The sequence below is a fragment of the Ammodytes marinus genome, assembly GCF_949987685.1.
Source record: "Ammodytes marinus genome assembly, chromosome: 4".
Lineage (NCBI taxonomy): Eukaryota > Metazoa > Chordata > Actinopteri > Uranoscopiformes > Ammodytidae > Ammodytes > Ammodytes marinus.
In genome coordinates, this window is record NC_137233.1 from 10772243 (window position 1) to 10796312 (window position 24070).

The 24070-nt window shown below is 39.0% G+C and overlaps 1 protein-coding gene across 2 annotated transcripts; it reads right to left on the reverse strand.

Annotated features, from left to right (window-relative positions):
• Positions 1-1373: 1373 nt before the first annotated feature.
• ngfb (nerve growth factor b (beta polypeptide)) lies at positions 1374-21567 on the reverse strand. 2 transcript variants are annotated; one of them, XM_080026350.1, is made up of 3 exons: positions 21480-21567; positions 5606-5750; positions 1374-2954 (listed from the first exon to the last, which is right to left on the reverse strand). In XM_080026350.1, exon 3 carries the CDS (start codon positions 2940-2942, stop codon positions 2337-2339), a length of 606 nt encoding a protein of 201 aa, XP_079882476.1. In that variant the 5' UTR covers positions 2943-2954; positions 5606-5750; positions 21480-21567; the 3' UTR covers positions 1374-2336. The 2 variants fall into 2 exon arrangements, with proteins under 2 accessions (XP_079882476.1, XP_079882477.1); XM_080026351.1 differs by lacking the exon at positions 21480-21567 and adding an exon at positions 8366-8402.
• Between the last annotated feature and the right edge of the window lie 2503 nt (positions 21568-24070).

Sequence of the window (24070 nt, forward strand, 5' to 3'; positions counted from 1 at the left end):
GAGAACTGGGACCACATGTGTTTGTTTCTTTGTCACCAGGACAACACAGCAGAGTGGAAAACAGGACTAGATAAACTGGAGTAGAATGGAGCTTAATATATCATATCAATGTTTCCATCTAGTGGACAGAGTGTGCAGTGACAATACATACTGTTGGCTGTGGTTTGTCTAAATTAGTTACAGTAACATAAAATAAGGATGGATATTCTTGTCACTTTTCAGAAATGTGACTAATTAGGCTACATTTTATGCCCTTATATTAAAAATTGATTATTATTATAATACTATATATCAACATTGTTATGAATATTCTGTTTTAAGTATTAACTGTGTACATTTGCTGCAATCCTTTTTTTTAGGAGAGAGAAATTAAATGGGGAATAGAAGGGAATCATATGCAGAGAGCCACCCGGGCCGGATTACAAACCGGGTCTGCAATGAGGCATGAGCCTCATGGGGTGTTTCCAAAGTCAAGAACAGGACTTTATTGTAATTTTATATCAACTGTTATTTGTTTACATGTAATTGACAGAAAGTTTTATTTGATTACATATCCAACATGTCTCAGCATCTGACCCCTAGAGGGAGGTGTTGCATTTTATTTTAAGGCATTGCTTTGGAGATGCCATAGCTTTATGGTTGGCTCTTAAAAATCTTATTTTGAAGTGTAACGGTAGACTAGCTCTAGTTGGAATACCTCTACTAAAATATTTCCAGAAACACAATCTCAGCAGCCTTTTTTCATTTATATTTATCTCTGTTTCCATTTCTTCCTCCAAGCTCCCTGAACTCACACCAGAAATCTTAAATGTCAGCTGTGATAGGATTGGGCCAAGAACCTTAAAACAAGAATCACAACCAATGCTGACGGAATATCTCGGCACTTAAAAGTCACTGCCAAAACAAAGAAAATGGCAAGCCATGATATTGTCAGTTGGCGTGATAAAATATGCGCAGTCTCATTGATCTTTTTCCTTTTTGTTTCATATCTACAGTAGAATGGAGAGCAGGAGAAAAACACGTAACAACGCCAAAATACCAAATTGGTAGTAAAATGAACCCATATGGGTTTACTCTTTGTTTTCCCATCTAGAGGCCAAAAGACTACATTTCTAAAGGGGGTAACTCAGTCCGGGCCTTCCATCCATACAGTAATAAAAACACACAGTGCATGTATGTAAGTGTTTAATAAATAACAATATCAACAACATTTTAACAAAAGTTTTGCTTATATCAGACCTGGGTCAAAATGTACTTCAGTCTACTTAGAGTGGGATGTGCTATAGGACGATACAATGCTATAATGAATACTATAATTAACATGATTGTGTTGTTAGGATAAACTTCAAACTTTAGGATTTAAGACCAGTTTAGACCTGTTCTCTCTTCAACAAAACTGTGTCCTTTCATAAAAAACATTGCTGTTTGGAAGCTGCAGTTGAAAATGAACCTGTGATTTGATCTAAACCCAGTGATTAGGTCCTGTAGAAATCAACTCTTATTGTATGTGACATTTACTGAACCTCCTGCATAGGCTGAAAGGAGCTTTAAGGTTATGTGGAACTGGACTAAACATCATAAAATACACACAAAATATACCACTTGGGTGGTCCAAGTGGTATATTTTAAATTCTTTCCTTTGCAGATTGTCATGGTAGAAAATCAGACATCTGAGAGGAATTTCCTCTCAAATACCACTATTCCGAGTCTGTCTCACAGACCGGCTCATCTGATAAGGTAACATCGTCACACTTTTTGTGCGGTTCAGTTGCGGCTCATCTGAACCCAAGCCGAGACAAAAGTAGACATCTACAGAGCCCTTTTATAGTTAGTGTGGGAATGTGTTGCCACAAATTTAGCAATCTTGCTACTTACAATTTGCTTACATTTAAGAGAACTGTGGAGATCTCTTTGAGGACTTTGATGTGTCAAATCATTCGAGCAGCTCTCTAAGTGAAATTCTTAGTTTGTAGATAGTTTGTCAAATGGTGGCTTAGCGATCAGGTCGAACATTATAAACCTCAGATTCTAAGTGACAACCCCTTAACGATTGAAACTGTTAGAAAACAAACGCTACAAACTGACCCAGGCCTGGTGTATATACATGCAGTCCTGATGCTTTGACATATACCAATAATTTACTTTGTGCAGAAGGTTAAACGTCTTTGGTGATGAGTATGTCTGTGTTTGTGTACTGCATTTCACTGAGATTGTGTGTGTGTGTGTGTGTGTGTGTGTGTGTGTGTGTGTGTGTGTGTGTGTGTGTGTGTGTGTGTGTGTGTGTGTGTGTGTGTGTGTGTGTGTGTGTGTGTTTGTATGATGTGCATGGACAGTCTTCACTGGCGCCACGACTTGCGGCTCAGCACACACACACAGGCCACGTTGATGCGTATGAGCCTCCACGCCACTAGCTTCTTGAAGGAGGTCAGCGCTCGCACAAAAGTGTGTGAGTTGGTGCAGTAGGAGTTCCAGTGTCTGGCATCGATTCCCAGACAGACCGAGTTGGCGCTGTGACACGTTGTCTCAAAGAAGTACTGCTTCTTGTTGACATTGTTGATGTTCACGTCAGGCAGCACTGTTACCTCGTGGCCCGTGATGTCCGTGGCTCTGGTCTTGTTGCCCACCCAGACGCTGATGCTGTCACACACTGAGTAAACTCCGCGATGCTGGGGCTGGTCCACTCGCCTGCGTGTCCGTCTGCCTGCACCCTGTGACCCCCCTGCCGGGTCTGCATCAGGGGGCAGGGCGCTGAACAGCACCCTGGGAGAGCGGTAGCGGCGCTTGGTGAATAGTTTGGGGTCCACTGCAGGGATGGAGTTGGGGTTGTTTTTGCCTGGATCCTGCTGCTGCTGCGCCGTCGTGGCGACACAAGAGTCTCCTCCGATGACGGCCACAGCCCGGGCACTGAAGAGCAGGAACAGGACCAGCATGGACGACCTCATGGGGCACTCAACCTGAAGGTGTCAACAAGAAAACACAGTGACTGCTCCTGTTACACTTCAACAAGAACACTGTAAAAAATGTAAAGGTTTGGAAAACATAAAATTACAAGAAAACTGTCCTCCCTAGATTTAAAACTCTTAAGTTTAAAGGAAAACAAAAACATCTTGCGTTGAGATAACTTATCATTCATATTTAATTCAACTTTTTATGTTTTGAGTTCTACATGCTAAGAATTAAGTTGTGTCAACTTATTTATTTTTTCAGTACGTTTTTCTGACAGTTTTTAACACCGTTAAATGTTTGAATTAACATTTTGAAAAACTTTTTTGTTTGTTTATTTGCATGTGTATAAGTTAACACAAAGGTTGTTGTTTAAAATTATTAGTATGTAGAACTCAAATTTGAAGTATATTCAAAGTACATTATACATATAACATATATATTGTCAGAATGAATGATGATCTCAACAAAAGGTATTTAATTGGCTCACATATGGCCAGTTTTCCTCAAATTGTTTTATTTGGCCTCATAATTCAAAAATTATGTGGAGAGACAGTTGCCTTGAAATTTTGACTTTTCCTTAGTTTTTAATTTTTTCAGTATGTTGAATTGAAACGAATATCATGTTCTCTATTGTCTCGGACTATCTCTCCACTCTCTTACATATTCCATATGTACTGAGCTGCAGAGATAGTATCTTTACTCAGAGAACCAAGGTTTCAATTAAATTTTAAGTTCCTTGGGAATTCAACCCTTGTCTTTTTTGTATGTTTCTAGTGCAGTATCAAGGTACAGAAGGGAACATGTCTGTACATCTTGTCCTTTATTAAAGGCCTTTACCTAATGCTCATTTACAAGTAAAGAGTTTGCACAAACTTCTCACCAAAAAGGAGATTCCCAGGAATGTCAGGTATGTTTATGTTACAGATGGTAAAAGGTCTAATCATTTGGATCACAGTCAAATATTTAAGCTTAGGGCATGGTAAAGAGATTTTAGAAATAAATAAAGATGTTAAAAGGAAGTGGTTGAATGTTTTATTTGTAATACCATCCACAGTGAAGTGTCTAAAATATTCTGTATTGAACACAGTGGCATGATGATGATGGCCCTGTCACTCCAACAAAATGGTATTTTCTCAGTTTTATTCCACAGGAGATGTGAGAATGCAACCAAACATTTGTATGCAGGACGTAAACTTTAATTTGAATTCAATATTTTGTTTTTATGCCATAGTTTTTAATTTATGGTTACCAATGGCAAGGTACCACTGTATGTTGAAGTTTGAATATCCATAATCTTTCTGAGATGTTTGTCTCTCAATTCCAAATGATATCCACAATCCGCTCACAGTTACAAAATGTTCAAAGTGTAAAAAGGAATGGATGATTTGTCATTGACTCAGCAGGAAAAAAACTGATTTAATTCTTCAGAAATAGAGAAAAACCTTTGTTAATCATTAAATAATATCATGTACATGAATAGATCATGTGTATCTAAGTTATCCATGTGAATGCGAGTCATATTGCCCAAAGAAATACCTGTTGTGACGTCCCTTCAGACCGGCTGTTTACGGTATTTAATGCTGTATATCAGGGATCACTGGCGTGTTAACACCTGGGATGGCCCCACTAACAGGTTCTGTCAGGCAGGTTTTTATCATATGCCAAGTTTGCCTCAGGTATCAGGGCGAAGGCTCGTGAATCAAAGTGGTTGGCACAGCAAATCCAAACACAAATCAGAGCTTGTTGAAGGACACACAATGCCAGCTGTGATTACATCAATAAATCTTTGTGTTTAATTAAGGTTAGTGTCTAACCTCACACCTTGCTCTCTCTCCCTGTGTGGGGTGCAACCATCGGACATGAAAAAAAAAAAAAAGTCATTACGACATAATTTTTAGGATGATTAGTGTAATTGCTATAAACAGACCACTGCAGAGGAGAGCGGTCTCTATTTGGTTTCTTAAATTATGTACCAATTTGTATTTGCTTTAGGACACACAGGAAGATTGCATTAAAGCAGGAAACAGGAAACATCTATCCAGTGGATAAAAAGCTAAGACAAAGGAGATGAAAGGGAGAAAAAAGCTTTAAACGAGCACAGAGCCTACCCAATGGCAACAACTATCTTGCAGAAGGAAGTAAAAGGCTCGTAATAAACACAGGAGGCAAATGATCTTGTCAGGGTTTCCTTTTTCAATTGAGGTTACAACTAAAAGTTATAAATTAATGATTAAATTAGGACCTAAAGCATTTTACTAATACGCTATAGAATGTGATGCATATACATATGAAAAACAAATATGTCCCCTCGATTTGATTTGAGTGTACATGACATTTTAAGGGTCACAGCAGAAAAGCACAGGTGTAAGTAAGAATACTGAAAATTTAAGTTTATGGTTTTAAAGAACAAACCATAGAGTCAGAATGTTAATTTTTAAGGCCTAAATTAGATTTTGTGAAAACATTACTTTAAATAAAACTACCTTTTTACCTTGGACCAATGCAGGCCTCCAATATAAAACCAGTATCATTGTGTAGTGAGCAATCTCAATGGAATGCTTTAAATGTGGCAAAATAAGGTGTGGTATTTTGTGTTTATCATCGATAGACCCGTATGCTATATTTGATATAGGACAGTGCCATTGTTCCATCTCTATACCTTTGCAGTGTCTCCAGGTGAACTGTAGCCCCTCTGCGGCAGCTTCTAGAGGTGGCGGTTAGAGCTGGCTGTGGTCTGTGCTCCTGCCATCAGGCCTGGTTGTGGCCCCCATCCAGCAGCCCAACCTCCGCTCTGTATCCCCCTGCTGAGAGACAAGCACAGAAAGTGTCTCATCCGGCTCATAAAACCCACTGTAAACACATTCTTGGTTGAGGCTAATACGGGAAAGAGAAAGTTAATAGGTTATTCCCGCACACCAGATCCTCACATACTGAACATACTGAAACAAAGAAGCAGACCTGCATAGTGTAGGTTATCTATGTAGTTTAACGTTGTAAAGTCTGTTAGTCTTATTATACTCATGTTATTCTTTTATACATGAGTGTTAATAGGTTTGTTGAGACGCTCGCAAGACATAAGACGTTTTGAGAACAAGTAGAAACCAGATCATTTAGGAATTTTGTGTATGAGCCGGCTATAAAGGAGTCAATGGTGTTGAACACCACATACCATTTCTTACGTCTGGATATCTGTTCATTGTCTGTTACATTATTCCATTAGGCTTGATTTCTTACATTAACAGTGCCATGAATCATTTTCGACACAGCATTCGCCATTCAAGCTGGATAATCCATCACAGTAAACCACAAGCTGCAATTTTGTTTTGTCATCTGGTTTTAGCCTCATGTCACTGCGCTCAAGTGCACTAGATTTAAGTGACAGCACTACGCGTAATATTTCTCCTCACTTAAAGTCAATTACCTGACTGCCAGTGACGCAAAAGTAAAAAAAAATAAAGAAAAGATTAGAAAAGACCTTAAAAAAACTCAATTGTATTCATAATTTAGTTTAAAGATATTGTTTGCAGGCAGTCAATGTTAACACATGGCTGATGGGGGTTAGAAGTAATGGAAAGGAATGTAAGTTATGCTTAAACAGAAGTAAATGGGCTGTAAATATAAATGACACCAGTGTACTCCTGTGAAGAATCACTGTTACAGAAAGTGTTCCTGCTTTACGGTGGTCTCTGGCTGCCATGGGACACAAACCGGTGACCTTTCATCAGCAGGACTGGCTGTTCAACCCTGAATTGTGCTCTAGTTAAAGGTGATGTAAGCGGAATGGTTCTTTTAGCTAACTTCCTGTCAGTTACTGCAGTCAGCAGTCCCCTCGCTCGTCCCTACGTCACCACATTAATGCATTGCGGTCTTCAAGCAGCAAGTTATCTAGCATCATGTCAGATCCATAAGTGTGATAAAACCGGATAAAACATGATAAAAACCATCAAAACAGACATCGGGAAGGATTTTTACCTGCTCCGCCATTGTAGGAGCATACACATTCACTCATCTGTTGCTCTGGCGTGCACCGGCAGTGAGACCATAGAGTGTATATAGTATATATGAGTGAGACGAGTGACGGTTGGTAGCGTTCTCTCTCCTGATTGGATAAAAAATCGGGATACTACAACAATTTAAATGGGCTATTACTGCAAATCAGAATGACTTGGAGACCTGCGATATGAAGTCCGCACTCTGTTGAAGTGATTGCTGTAGGAATATGGAGTGATATAACACATATATTAACACAAATAAACCGCTTACTTCACCTTTAAGTCCTTTTATCCTTTTAACCCACAGAAATCTAACAGTAACAAATGTTCATCTTTTTCTGCAGGATCAAAGCAATGAACTCTGCAAACATAGAGAATGAGGAATTCCCAAACTGCTGTTGGTGTTAAGCCTGATACTTAGGAGAAGCCTGTTCCAGATGTGTACTCAATTTTTTTTAACACTGACACTTCTCAAGGTTGTTTATGGAACTAAAATGCATACAGAACATGCACATATGGCAGCTATTCGTATAAATATACTATGTAACATTTATTTCATGTGCCAAAGAATCAGTAGTTGGAGTTTTTCTCAGTCGTCATGGATATGGATTTGCTGCCATGTGCGAGATCAGTAGCAAACTTCAAGCCATGTCTTCCAGAGGGAGAAGACCTTAAAGTGCCATAGATTGAATCATAATAATTATAATGATTGTAACCACAAAGAGCACACACGTTAACAGATCCACCTGCATGACAGCCAGGATAAATATTGTGGACCTTGAACAAAACAAAGGAGAAACAGGCTCTACTCACTGCCTTCATACGCATCGCCTCCCCAGCAAGGAGAAACAAAATCTATACACAGAGAGACAAAGAACAAATTTTCCTCTAACATTTTTTTAAATTTTCCGTTCCTCATCATGGATGTTTTGGGCATTGCCTTCCTCATCCTAAATGTGAATTGAGTGAACCTCGAGTTGGGATTGTTTTGTGACACAATATAATACATATTTAATTGAAGGTTTGTGAAAGGTGTGACATATCTTATCTTTAATTTAAGTGTTTGAATCTTTACTTAAACTTTAACTATGACTTTGTAGTTGATTAGATGTTTTAAACTGATTGAACTTCTATTAATTCCAGCAGCTGAGCTAAATCAAATACTAAGAAACTGTCTTCATGTTGTTATATTTAAGTTCTTCAACAACAACCTTTTAATTTTATTTGAGATATGAACATGCTTTCTAATAGAAAACAAATGTCTCAGTGGTTAAGAAACATGCAGCCAGCTGAAATCTGGTCCCTGTGGTGAGAGAAGACTGGATGGCAACATTCATTCACGCTTCTAGGTGGGCCACAAATATGCACATAACACCGCTGTTCAACATTAGTGTGCACTGGGGCATCGCACATAGCACTATACTCACTCAGCCTGGAAGCAGATGGGCTGCAGCAGCACACGACCACCTGACAACAGGAGAGTGGAATAGTGAAGGACGGAAGTGTTATTTTTTGGCACACCTCACCCTCATGTGTGGAACTACTTGAAGCTTTCGGCAGGATAATCTGCTGCACAATGGAACAGGCACTGCTTCATGTTACGTTTGTTTTGATTTTAGCTTACTGAAGACCTAATTCAATAAAACACCACTGGGAAGATGTCGGACAGGATGTTTGCAGGACAATGTGCCAACAATAACACTGCATGAACAAGATCCCAGTGGAACATTTCCAAAACCATTATTGAAAGCCTGTTTAGGAGGATATTCTGATATGGTTGTGCTCCCCACCCCCTTTGATTTGGGACAAAAGCTGAGGAATACATCACAGTTTTTCTCTGTAGGGGATATAGAATATTGTTATACTATTTTACAGACACATTAGCCTATGCCTGGGTTAATGAACAAAATTAGGTTCTAAGATACTGTGATTTCATTTTCGCAAGATCATTGAGTTCACCTAAACAGTTTCTGATGTTGTATGATATTGTTTGTTATCCCTGATAACGAACACATATGGGTACACATCACCTGTTATGTGTTATCATGTTTGGTTCAGGAGTTATGATGCTAAATGTAGGCCTATACGTAAAAAAATAAATAGGTAATGGCAGGTTAGGGTTAGTGGTTTTGGCGGGAAAAAAATGCTTGCAATAAATTCAGAATTTTTCACTGATAAGGTTCCTGGTACCCCAACTTTCAGCAGCTCTCACAGATGTTCCTGAGGGAATTTAATTAAAACTGTGTGTTTATATATTGGTGTCTAATTGTAAGGACTTCTACTTAGCCTGCGTAAGTATTTTAGCATCTTGTAACGGCAGCTGAGGGTCATGGGTATTTTAGTAGCCTTGAACAATGTTGCCATAGGCCTAGCCTATGTGACACTAAATGTAGTCTAAAACGTAGTAAAAAATAAGTAAAACTGACAGCAATATGGACCTAAGGTAGTGTGAAATTATCCTGGAAAGGTTTGTGTCTCTTTCCTGGGGATATCATGAAATACAACGTGTAGGCCTAATCTTATTTTTTTCCAGCAGCTCCGCTCGCTTCACATCTTCATATGGAGCCCCCCCCCCCCCCCCCCTTCCAGTTGGGACCCGGGCGGGTTATTTAAACTGTCACTGTTTTTATCGTTCGCAAACTATAGGCGAAGTGACTGCTGCTCATAGGCCCATTAGTCCATATGCAAAAAAACACCATGTCGTGGTTATACGCCTAACCTACCTGTGAGTTAATAACCGTGTTTGGACGCCAGAGGTGTAACACCTGCAGCCAGAGTCTTCTTGAAAACGTTTCTTCACAATGGTGAAACTGAAGTTTTTGGACTTCCTGGGTAGCTAAAACCCCAAGGTTATTCCAAGCTGAAATGCCGAGGACCAATGCTTCACATCACAAAGCTAAGTAGGCTAAGTTATTTTAGCTAATGGTAAACACGTTTTAGCTTGGTGCAGTCAGTAGCCTAGCCTACACTGCTTGTATGGTTGTTATGTAGTTTTCAGTTTTTTGGTTGCTCTGTCTTTTACTTTTGCATCTGATTAATGTGAATCAGTTTCTTGTTGTTTCTGACATTGGTTCTCAAGCTTTGTTTTTGCTAAATATTTCAATTGAAACCCAAATTATGTTAGCCTGATGTGTTTCTAAATTGGTAATGTAAGACAATCTGGGAAGTTATTTAGCCTAAATGTGTGTGTGAGGGATCAGGGATGATCATTTGAATGTTTGAGTATTACTGTGGCATAATTATAAACTGTATCGGTTATGCAATCTAATTCCTGTTTGGTTATGGCTTTATCTTTGTTTTAAACTCACTTGATATTTTATGTCGATGTCCTCGGTACTGGAATAGAGCAATAATTGTTTTATTTAGGCTACAATCAATTTTCTTGCTGCGTAACTGCTTGCCTTGAAAACGGTCCGATGCTGGGTTTGGATTTATTTATTCAATCTCAATTGAATAGATATAAGGCTAGCCTATTGTACATTTCTGTAATAGCCTTTTTTGGAGTTGTTTTGATGTTGATTGGGAATTCCCACACACTGCCTGGCAAAGCTATTGAAGGTGTTCACTGAGCGGCCATGTCCATACACAAATATTCAACAGAAAAAAATCCCATCCTCACATTGGTGTTTAAGAATATCTCTCCTTACACACAGCAGCTCAAAATACAATTGATAACGCTGATGTCATCATGCCAGGCCACTGGCCAGTAGGTGGTAATAATACTATACTGTACTCTACTGCAGCTGTCCATAAAACTTATTCTTGACACATACTTTTTCGCCATAACACAGTGTGACGACATCTGTGCAGAGGGTTGTGGGTCAGAATGCTGGCTGCATGTTGGTTTGTACACTGCAAAATATTAGCGAATGTAGTAGTACATCTGGGTATTCTGCATTTGACATCATGTATTGGGACATCCTAAATATTGTTCTGCTATGATAAATATCATGGAAATTTGGGTAATGGAACTCAGTCATAGTATAAGTCAACTTAAAGGTGTAGTAGTCAACATTTCTGTTACAAAAGCGTTTTTTTTTATCTCTCTCTGTCGTGACTCACGTGTCCGCGTGTGACATATCTTACACATTATTTTAGTCTGTTGTGTGAGTCTGAAGTGTTTTCAGACAACGCAATTAGTTTTACTTTTTATTCTCGTCATCTATAAGTTTTTCAAAACACCCGAAAATTTCTCTATGCAGGAAAAATCCTGCTTTTTAATTCCTATGAGGCAGTTACATAAGCTATATGAGCTATCTGCCTCTAAGGAGCCTGTGGCTCACTGTGGTTAGCTCATTTGAGATGCCCCGGGTCGAGCACTCTCTCGTGATTAGCATGCGTGCACGCTCCCAACTCGGGTGCCTTCTTCAGCTTTAGACTCTCACGTCGTCAACATACAGCGGCAACAGAGCATCGCGTTTATATGGAAATGGAGTCTGCTAACAAGAGACCGCGGCAACCACGTCAACACACACTCCAAGTCAGACTTAATGTAAGAAAAAAAGAGAGTACTATCAGCTGAAGCCCGCCAGGCAAAACGAGAATTGGACCAAGTCGGACGAAAAGCAGGATAAACATCGGCTCTAAAGCTACACAGATGTGGCTTTCTTCCTGTTGCAAAGCATGTGAAATAATTATGTTCGTTAATAACTTTATATTGTGGTTTACGCCGTCTGTTACCTAAGGTTAGCCAGGTTAACTTTATTGCTGAGGCAGACAAACAGCAAAGTAACTAACGTAGCATTGCCACGTTAGTTACGTTGCAGAAGGCTATTTTGCTACACTAAATTGAGTGGTTAACGTCAGCTAAATCCCAACTGCTAGTTCCAATATGGCTGGAAAATTGGGGAGCTTGTTGTTTGAAAAGGGCTTTGTTAGCTGTCGTCTTCAAGCAATCAACCCCAGATCGATGATTGCTTAGCTATAGAGGTGCACCAAATTGATTGGTGCCTTTTGGCCTACTTTGCTGTGATCTGGAGTCGGCTGCAATCTACAGTATCTACTGCTAATCCCCGGGACAAGGCTTCCTAAAAGAAAGAACACAATCTGTTGTGCACAGTTTATTTGTAAATGACAAGTATGATGGAGCCAATAGTATCAAATAATATCAAAATAACATCTAGGAACATTACAGAAAGTGCTGATATTCTAAACATGATTGTCAATTATTTTCTGGCATTCTGAATATTATTTTACTTGCATTCCAGCTACCAAAATACAGAATCCACAGGAATGGCAATCCAGGGCCCAACTAGATCTGCGCCTATCAAGCATCCTGGTCCTACTAGTCTTCCAGAATCATCAATCGGAGGAGAATCTGACCAGTAAGGGTTATTCTGTTTTTAATTTCTAACTTGAAGATTACTCAGTGTCAATGTTAATGTTACTGTTACAATACTAGGGGTGGAGCTTTAGTGTGTGCTAAGTGGTATATGAATGTTCATGTCAGCTGGGCTAGAAAAGAGACAAGGTCAGTACTGACGTCACACAGAAGCTCTCATTAGGTTGTGATCTACGGCATCTGAGAGCACGGCTGGTGTAAGACGCTGAGCATGAGCGCGGTGACGCTGAGCAGGAAGAGCTGACACGGAAGGACGAAGGCCATGGTTCCAACTTGCCACATTTGATAATGAACTTCTCTTATATACTGTGGAGAACTGAACGACCGGATCAAAGCTTGGTCTGGTCAACTGGTTCGACAACATACCCCACCAAAACGGGGTACTCTCTTGTTGGTGTGAATTTACTGAATCATCAAGCCAATCAGTTATGTGGTCTGTTACCCCTGAATGGAGAGGCCACCCACAACCACTGACCTACAACTCATTAGCTCTAATGGAGTCAGTTTAATGAGCCCTGCCTGGGATGACTGACAGGCAGCCCTGGTTCGTTGCACAATTCAGTCTGCAGACCACGAACAATCTGCCTCCCCCTGAAAAAAATGGCAGTGGCTTCATTCATATGGTAAAAGTCACAAGGCCCTTCTAGTAACCTGATCCACCAGGGGCTGGCTCTCATTCAAAGAGAATGGGAGGTGCAGGTGACTTTATCTGAAAGCCACCAATGGCCTCTGAATGACATGCTGCTCATTACGTTGCTGTGGTCATTCTTGCACAACTGCTCACCAGGTTGAAACGTATTCTTTGTGCTGAATTTAAGCCCTCAAACTCGGAGGTTCATGGAATGACAGCCAAAGCAAACTGTGGGGATCCTTATTAAGAACAGGAATGCTACTGTTTTGTTGATTGTGAATGTGTATGACTGCTGTATGTTTGTGGTGGTCGGAGGGGCCGTAGGCGCTAAATGGTAGCCACGCTTCCGCCACCGATTATGACTGTGTGTGAATGAATGGAAACTGGAACCCTGTGAATCGCTTTGAGTGCTAAGCAAAGCGCTATATAAATCCAATCCATTATTATTACTGACTGTACATTCATGATATAAGCTAGTTTCCTTTTTTTACTTATTTAAAAAAATCTTTCGTCCTTTTTCTCTTCTTTCCCCCCTTTTGTTACTTCCAAAACGGCTTTGTCAAGAATTTTGATCCTTAATATCATATAGTAAAATACTGGAAATGTTCTCCCCGGTGGTGCTGAAAAAATATTCAAAATGTCTAACTTCGGAAAAACCTGTAATTTCTGCTATAACTTTATGGGGTTTACCAAAATGGAGGCAGAAAGGAGAATATTTCATTAAGTACAACCTAGTGGAATTGATGAAGTCCATGACTTTGATTTTAGAGATCATAATAATAAACCGTTGTGGAATTTGTCAAAATTTCAGCAAAAATGCTACATAATTTGATTAGTAACGAAAGTAGTGGTCTATTTCCCTTGGCCTTCTCTAGTTTTAGCTTATTAAAATATTGCAATAAGGGACTTTCCAGCAGTCTGTGATTATTGAAATAGAAAAACATACAAGGTAAATATTTGGGTTAGATACGGGTTACATTTTTAAAAACAATCGGCCTCTGGATGGCAGATAACGGCCGATGCCAATGATCTCAAAATGACAATAATAGGCCCGATTGATCTGCTGAACCGATTATTCGAAACACCAAAAATGTCTGTAAAAATGCCCCAGTTGACATTTTCCTTCATGGATGTTTTTATCTAATCAACTGTATGTGAAATTGAAATTATTTTAAATATTTTTTGTCTAAATTGCTAGTCCCCAAATTGCTGCCTGCCACAATAATTTGACTCTAGTTACTGGCAAAGCATTTAGCTTCTCAGTTGTTGCAGTATGTCCTGTTATTTTCAACCACTCTCAATTGACCATGTACACAGCTCTTCTGTGATGATGACATGGACAGGCAGGAAGATGAGGGAATGACAATGTATAAACAACTCTTTGCTCGAATTGTGTTTTCATTCAGAGATAAATGGTACTTCATTTTGTTGCTCTGGTAACTGTACAGTATATTCTTTCCTAGGGCTGTTTTTTTTATATGGCACAGACTCAGTTCACAAAAAGAAGTAGGGGTTAAAATTGGGGGAAAAATCGAGAGGCATGTAAATATTCTGATTTACTACAGGGGTAGCTTTTACTACAGTCTGTGAGAACTGTTCCTGATTACTGAAATATTTCTTGTCCGTGGTTCGGCACACAAATGTGAATGACAGTTTAGTTCTTGCTCTCTCATTGATACTCCCAATGGCCCACTGTAGATATGGTGTTTTCTCAGGATACAGATCTTGCATCAGGCAGCCCTCAGTGTATTCAAATTGGAATCTATTGGACAAAGCCCTGTGCACACACCAACAAACAGCACAGCAGCAACAGGTGATAGCTGGCAATGGTCTAAAGACACTGCAGGGAATTTGCTCAGAAGATAAACTGCAGACAGCTCAGTCAAAAAAAAAAAAAAAAGCTTTTCTTATGTTGTATGTTATTCGGGAAAAACTTTAATCAGTGACAAAATGCAGCTTCGGTTGAGGTCATAAATGTCTGCTAAGATTAATTATTTGCAGATTTTGAACAAAACATTATCAACTTAACACACGGGGTTCAGACTAACTTAAAGTTATGTTAGTGAAATTTGAAAGTGTTTAATTTTTAATTTTTTTATAGCCCTGTTTTTAAGGCTACTGATACAATCAAATACTGTACTTGGTACTTAGCTTGGAGTAACAAAATAGACGTGTCACACTTGCTTGCACGTGGTATTGGATGATTTGCTTCAACAAAAATGTGAACATTGCAATGCTCAATTACGCTCGTGATTTCAGATTACCTTTATGGTTGAGCCTCTAACTTAACCTGCCTCTGCTTGTCCACAGCTTGTGGGGAAGTGAAATTGTTTTATTTTGTCTTTTGGCAACTAGTCAAAGGAAACAAAACGTTAAGCAGGATAATAGCAAGCAATTGAAGTACATAATTAACCCTGACTGACGTTCTGTTGCATCTAGTTGAAGCAATTTTCTGTTTTACTGTTATCAGACAACTATGTGAGAAAGTGTCTCCAACATAATATGCCCTTTGCTTGAGAAACGGGGCCTCTGCTGGCAGTCGGTTGTGATTTAAGGCAGATGTGTGAAAGTCTGCCTGGAGCTGAGACCAGAACACTGCATCAGGTCCAAACTGATACTGAACTGAGTGGAGCCAAAGAGAGGATCAGGGAGGTCCAGTCAGTCAGCAAAGGCTCAAAGACTGCATTAGGCCTGTTTTTAAAAAAAAGATTTAAGTAGAGAAACTATCACTGAGAACATGCACTTTGATTGCAACATGTGGATGACAATAGCCTAGTGTTTATGTTTCCTGTGATAGGATACATCTGAAATGTTTGATTTAGTATTTACAAGCTAAGCATTTCCCACAAGATGACATAGAACAAACTTCTCATTGACCGCTCCGATTATACAGTGGATCATACATCTGTACTTGCATGCAAAATAAATTCTATTGAACTTTCTGACGTCAAAGAAAAGTGAAAACAGCTAGAGAATTTGTGTGACATGTGTGCAAAGTGCACAACATCTTTCTTCAAAGTGCCAATAATCCTGACACATGAAATATAATCCCTCGCTATGACAGAAACAACCACATGAGTACGATAAATGGCAGATTTAACAAGGATGGTTTCATTACTCACTGATAGCTGTGTTAGGTCTCAGCACAGAGGAAACACAGCTGGCCCAGTCTCTCTACACAATTAAACTTAACACAACAGGCTCGATGGGGATACAGGTTCCGCTTGAGTACAAATTATTTAAATAAACTTTTACAATGACCTGAAGGGGGTCAGCTGCTTATGTGTTGTTCATGGATTTCATCATGCAGCCGAGGAAGTTAGGTTTGTGCATTCAGTGTTCAAACCCTGGCAGACCTCAGTTCTCCTGGGATCAACTATATATTATCATTTATGTCTACTTGTGAATTCGTTTTGGCCCAGTGAAAAGTTGAACCTAAAAATGGTTTCGGTAAAGTGCAGCTGTCTCAAATTTTCATGCCGATAATCACTGTAACCGCGCTGATTTTGTTTTTCAGGATTACGTCCAATTCGGTTATTGGAGGACATTACAACGGCAGATGCCAGATCAGATATGGCTTTCAACGCTTGGACAGATTATTTGGCCAGACCTGCACATCCTTTGTGTTCACAGTCACTCTGATCCTAAATTGAGTCCATTATTTGCGTATTAGAAACTGCCAGAAAAATCTTTGACATTTAAGGAATTCTGCTAAGAAACAAACAAGCCGACTATTTTGCAAGTAAAAGTAAAAATGAGTCCTTTGCTTACACTTGTGTTTATTGCTCTTTTTGTATGTCTGTAGTATTACTGAGGAACTCCATTTTAAACATGTTAAGATTTACAGAGTGTTTTTAGTGGCTATGTTAGTCTGAAAACATAATCCACAATATATTTCTGGTATAGGAACAATCTTAATGTGTTGTCCTGGTATATATTAGGTTGCGGTCTGTTTCTGTTTGCGGTGACTCTCCTGTGTGTCACAACAGACATTTGCTAAATGAAAACCAGGAGGCAAAGTGACCAAAGAGGCTCATATCGGGTTTATATAGATGAAATAACATTGGCAGTAAAACTGCCACAACATTGGTTTTGGGCCTTGTCAAGCGCCAACCCTCCTGTACCAATTATTTCTCCATTTCCTTTCCTTTTTTAAATACATTTTTGCTTTGAGACTCTCTTTCCAAGTCGATTATTTTTAAGTCCAGGTTCACTGCGTGTGACATATCAGCCCCCCCCTCCCCATGACCAAACAGATTCTCAAATACCCTCACACATCTTTTGGGCTTTTGACTGCAGCCATTGTTTTTTTTACACAGTTTTCCAAATCCTTATATCACGGTGTACATGTTGTCCAAATAAATTCACCTCTCCTGTTATGGAAGATAAATAAAGTGATGCTGGGCCAAACATTTACTGTTTCTAGAAAATTGTGTCCTCGTCCTGTCACTTTTAGTGGCCGTCTGGCCTTATTTGTTTTAGTGGATCAAATCAAAGAGTGGATTCCTTTAGATTCCTATTAGTCTGTAATCTACAGTATGTCTGTGAAGACTCGGGCAAATAACAAGCTTGAAAACGTTGATTCATTAATACAAATTTGGATGTTGGAGAAGCCCATTGATCTGTGTTAGCAGTTTGCCTTTAACAACACAGAGGGAGGAAAACCAGCGACTTCCGTTTGAGTAGGGTGTTGAAACTGTTATTAAAAGGTGGAGTCAGCGATTCTGGAGAAAGCTTGTCGTCAAAATCAGTGAATATTTCCTCACGATCCGCTACCTGTCCATACAGTTTGTGCCTTGAAAAAGGCTTTGTAAACGGGCATGTAAACAAAAGATAGGTAAACAAAGATGGCTCACCATAGCTAGCGACATCCGGGCATGCAGAGCCTATGCTGTGTTTTAACATTGGATTTTTGTCTTATGTACAAATAGCGGATCGTGAGTAGGTTTTAACTGTAATATAATTTAACAGAAATTATATTTTCTGCCGTTGTACAGTAGTGAACAGGAGGTTTAAACGGTATGTTTCTTTTTCAATGTTTTTGAATGTTTTGAAAGTGGGTACTATGTTCCTTGAACTGTGCCCAGGGCGGCATGAGACGATGGGACATGTTTGCATGCAAGGATAGATGCTGATGCAATTAAGAATTAAGGGTTTAGTGTCAATGAAGGGAGGAATAATACATGCTGCTGTAATTGTTGGCAATTACAGCTCTGCTCTTTTGGGGGTTACAGGAGAAGAATTGTAGGATGACACCTAAATATGTGAAGAAACAGTCAGCTTTAAATAGGTTGATTTAAATAGATTTAAGACTTTAACCTGCAGTTTTTCCACTTTCTTCAGTGATTGGCCAGGTGTCTCTTCTGAGTGTGACAATGCATTTCCTTAATACTGTTGTGTTTCACTTCCAACAAATGAGAACCAGGAGGCAGACTGTAGAAATAGGCAGAACGGGAAGTAGGCTGTACATTCTATAATTCATTCTTCACATAAAACCCCTTTTCAGTCGCTTCATAAATCAGGTTTTGATGCACGTTTTCTCTGTTACAAACTTGGGAATCCAGCAAAATAGGGATTGTAACAAAAGACACGAGACATAAAGGAACCGTCACAGGGCTCTAGAACCAAAAGTTTGACATTGTGCAGAGCAAAGCCAATCTATCCAATGGAGAGAGACTTTGTGGCAAATAGTAGCCTGCATTTTCAACATGGTCTGCTCTTCCAGTTTTACCCAAATTGAAATTTGAGCTTTGACCCCAAATATGCTGTCCTCTAAAATTTGCTTTAAATGGGATTCTGGCATTGATGGGGAGGAAAATGAATGTTGAATATATAATCTGGAGTTTTGTGACTCAGTGGTTAGTTTATGCTCAGCACTTTGTTCAAACTATTCGTGAGTAGATTCTTGAGCGTTAGCATCACATTGTTCTTAAAAAGGCTTTTATTGTGAAGTTTGTGCATTTGCTCAAATGAATATAACCTGATAACAGGTTATGAATGTGACCACAGAATTTTTATCTTTGGCCACATGTCTTCTTATTTAATGTGTGTATTGTGATGTCTGGTTTTTATGCATCAATTCCCCTTAATCCAATAGAATACACATTTAGCAGTCTTAAAATAACATAAGGGAATCCTAACAAAAAAGCTATATCATCGCTATTAAAATGTAAAGATCCCTTTATTGAATTTTGGAGTTGACTGTCATTTACACAACAGCTAAAATCCGCCATATATTTTTAATATTTTTTGGCAATGGTTAACTTATCTATATATAAAAAGAATATATCTGTATCACTGCAACTTTTTTACAATGGACACCTTGTCTCCGGCACAGCTGGTTCAGAAAAAGATGTCAAATGCAGACAGGTTTCTCCGCTTTACACCCTGGTTTTGTTCATATTGACCATTAGCATCTGTAACAAAGAGTCTGCCAGATCCAGTTCATCCACCTGTGGAACACATTGTTCAGAAACGTGGAATGCTGTAAAAAAGCTACAGTGATGTAAACTGTAGCTCTGCATACCAGAAGATGGAAACCCACAGAGATGTGGACTCGCGGGAAACTAAACTCCAGTCCACATTCAGGTCTAACATTGAGAACAACATTTTTTTTTATGTTTATATTTAAACAATTCTCTCAGATCTAAAAATTCCGAATTGTGTCAACATGGGACAAACAACAGACATTTTGATTGGTTGTTCGGAAAAGACACGTTGGCACTTTTCCTCAAAAGTTTAACCGTTTGCAACTTGAGACACTTGGAGTGCTCCGCCTAAAAACGCAAATCGCAGACAGGGTTTATAGGGCAGCTACTGCGCTTGGAAGAGGTGCACTGCTTGAGCGTTCTAGCATAGAGAATTAATTGAAAAACGGCAGGCAGTGCAAGAAGAGCGTTCTGTAGTGTAGACCCTGCCAAGACTGATGCTGAGCTGAACTGTTTAGTCTTGTGGTTCAGTAGAATGAATATGAATCTATTATTTTTATTAGGCGAGGGAAGTTTGAGTAATGCTGAAAGATTTGAGCTGATTATCAAATTAAATAATTGGTATTTACTTTAAAAATTTTACATTTTCCTCAAACTGTCTCTGGTTTCAGCTTATTATTTGTGGTGATTTGCTACTTTACTATTTGTTATAATTATAAATTAAATATAATATTTTGTGTTTTAAACTGTTGGTTCAAAGTGAACAATTGTACAATTGTATTGAAACGTTAATCAAGATATTACATGAAAAGGTTGCAGGCCTAATTTTGAAACTATGCCTCATTATTATCACAACTGAAGGAATCTTCAATTCATAAAATAAAATATTTTAAAATGTGAAAATAAATTCACAAGGACTCATATAGCATACTGTATGCTCAAGCTTTCCATGTCAAGAAAGGCAGCATTGAACACAGAAAAACTGAATGGTACTTCAAGGATGTCTCAAAAGATGACAAACTGATGACAAACTGTTCCCCATCACACAAAGTAAAACTTGCCCCAACCTTTCTATACCTTTCGCTACCTTTACAAAAATACCTTTTAATTAGGCATTGAGACTTCATCACTCTCTTTGTCATTGTAAACTGACCACTGCCTCCTTTGTTTGAGTGCAGAGAAGACTCCCCATTGATAGTGCACTATTTTCCATGCCAAACGATAATAGCCATGTGGTTTAGGTTTTAACTGAGTGTCTCTGTTCATGTATTTACTATGGAGCCCAAAGCCAGACCCATGCAAACCCCAGTAAACACCAACTTACTATAAAAAAAGAAACTCTGCTCCAGAAAACATTAGAAGTATGCTGTAAATCAACAAATTTAAGTGTTCAATAAGAGAGAAAGGAAATAAGTTTATGCAATTGTATTAGGTAATATAAATCATACTTATATTTGATGGTATGATTGAGTTCCCGTTCCAAATTGACCAACAAAAACATAACAGCACAAGTCTTCTCGAGCATAATCACCTACTATTATGTCAAGAATGCAATAACTTGTTTTAACTCCCTGGCACACACAATTTGAGAAAGCTACCCTGCAGCTAGCTCCTTGTTTTCAACCCAGCATACCCTACAAATACAAAAAACTCTGCAGGAATGCTTTGAGAATTTTAACTAGCCTAAGGAGACGGGTTCAGGTCTGATCGGTGCCATTGTAACCTGATGAGCCCTGAGGCTAAGCTTCAACAGTTTCTGAGGGGATGGAGGAGATGATCATTTCCCTGTTGGGTCTGATCTTCAACACTAAGCTCCTGTATTAGCTATCTAAAACATGAACATTTAAATGAAATCCTGACCAGGTAACTTTTATAAAATAAAGAGACAAAAAGTGTGAAACTGTCTTAATTGCTACCTGGGAAATGTTGTCTTGTTTAACACTTTCTTTCTCTTCTATTTAATAAAGGTTTTACTCAAACTTGAAACATATTCAATATTCTAAATAAAACCCTTTCCTTTCTTTGTAATTTGGTTTTAATTCATGCAAAATGTTACATTACCTTTTTACTTTGTATTTTATATAATAGCAAGTCACTGTAGATGTATGCAGTTTAGGTGAAAGTAAAAAAAGTCCCTCTACCTCTGCAAAAGCTCTGTCTTTTCTCCACCGATGTAAGGCCCCCCGAGGATCACTGAAATATATTCCAGTTTGTGTCCAATTCTAAAAGATGGTACGGAGGACAACAAAAAAAATATGTCAATTATTCCAAACCTTTCTGAGTCTTGCACTTGTTTGAAAACTGTTCAGTAAGTGGGTGAGAAGCGTTCCGGCGGCTGCAGGCGCTGTCGGACTGTAGAGTGCTTCAGGTCCTAGTGCCTGTTGTACTGATGATTTATTTAACTGTATGTTTAAATATGGTCGTTCAAGTTCGGATAGGCTTAATGACACAGAGCAGTACTACTGCTACTGCTGTTATTAAAGTAAGTACTGCTACTACTAGAATATACAGTTTGTTAACGTGATGTTAGTACAAAAACATGAATTCCAGCTCTACGACTATACAACCTTTTCAAGACTCAATATCCTTTATTGCCATGTGCACAATGATAACAGCAGCAGTCGTTTGCAAATAAATTCTTGAGTTTCCTCAAGGCTCTCTCCTTTGGAACATTTAATAGTGTATTTATAACTACTGTTTATTTTTTACTTTATCTCTTTTTCAAACTCTATCCTCTGCTCTTTGCTCCTATTCGTGCACATCATGATGTAAGCATTGTCAGCATGAGCATGTCATATGTTGAGTGCTTATTGTAGCTTGTAATAGTAACTGGTACCCATATATTCTGATTGTGATGCACCACAAAGCTGGATGTTTTCAGTCTCTTTTACAATTTCCCCCAAAGTATTCTTATCTCAATTGATTAGTCCAATTTGATTTGGGCTTCTTCTTGTCAAAAGCAACAGCAGATGTTTTACAGAAACAGATCTTCATGAGATCACCTTCTTGAGCAAACCCTTTCCCAGATTCGAGCCTTTCAAAGGGTTTAACATTACAAATGTACCCATGATGGCTGATATAAAGTCTGTGACGGTGAACTTCTGAACTCTGATGCTTGAATGGAGAGTGTCTTTTTCTATTATTTTTGTGTCATACAAGAGATGCAATACGTTGTACCAGTCAGGAATTTTGTTTCACCTCAGTTATTCCTTATTCATATAAGTGCATATATTCCCCCCAGAATGGGTAAAATTGTTAAACTTTTTTCAAAATGATGTAATGTTGATACCAACCTTGGCACTGGATTTGAGTTATCGGGTGTGTTTGAAGCACAGAGAGACATGTGTGTGAGTGAAAAGTGCTAATGTTTCAAGAAGAGATTTGAGCTCATAGGTGCGACGGCCTAAACTACCCCAGGTGTGGGGAAATAACATGTGTGGCTGTGAATGTACGTGTATGGATCTGTGTGTTCTTTCTCTCATCTTACCCGAAAAAGCCCTTTCCTCATAAATTAGATAATGGTTGAGATATTTATATTTCTTCCAAAATAAGGGCTTCAGTGTGCTCGTATTTTATGTCAACACCTCCTCGCACATCTGGATCCCAATAAGAACATATGGAAGCAAAATCTGCTTACTACATAATATTACACAGGGATTATACTGTGGCTTTGATTATTGCACTGAAATCTTCTTGGCATAAATGGTATTTTCAACAGTGGTCATGGCCATGTTTTGAGAAGCTGCCCTTTTGATTTTCTGTTGTTCATAGTTCATAACCCTCAATTTGTCATCCATGAGCATTACTGTGTGACCCAGTTGTCTTTAGGGGATCTGAATGGCCTGACGCCTGAGAGAGACAAGTTACATCAGTGGCTTCTTCCTGCTTTCTCTGAAACTACATGGCTTTGGGGATTTGAAACCTGGATCTCACTGATATGATGTAAAACTAATTTGCAGGATGCGCCCAGTTAGTCACTGAGGCCAGGCTGGGCTCCCCTGCTGTTCATTACAGATTTTGGACATCTTCACACATGGCCGGGAATAAACGTAACAGCAGAGGAAACATAAGTCACACATGCTTGTTTTCGGACACATCAATGTTTCCAGTGTTCAGATGTGAACTTGTGGCTCACAGACCCTTTACAAAATGCTGCATTTGAGCATAACTGGTTCCTTAAGGTAAATAAAATACAGGGAAGGTTGTCTTATTGTGTAAACACAAAGTGGCTTTGACAAATTTAATTTGGCACTAGCACGCACCTGGTCGTTGACCATGGGAAACTATTGGTTTACATTTAAAGGGGGACTTTCTTTTTCTAGTTAGTGTGTTGTCGACTGAAGGTCAGGATAGGATACTGTACATTATTTCATAATACATGTAATTTGAGCATCCAAATCAGTTCCTATGGGATGCAGGCCCGTGGTGCAAAGAAACGTTGTCTTATTTGAGGGGGGGGGGGGGGTATTCAGTGTGTGCACAGAAGATGACAGGAGGAGTGTTATGGCTCATGTTTATGGCAGCTCCAAAGGGGAGATAATGGGGGGTGTCTGGGAAAAGGGAAGTGCTTTTTCTCATATTTCAACCTTCAATTCCAATAGTTACATTCAAAACAATGGAAGTATAACATGACCGAAGTGAGAAAAGAAGGATTTAACAGCTTGAGTCCCACTTTGGACCTGTCTTGCATTATTTTTTCCTGGTACAAAAATGTCTGTTATGATGTGTTCTG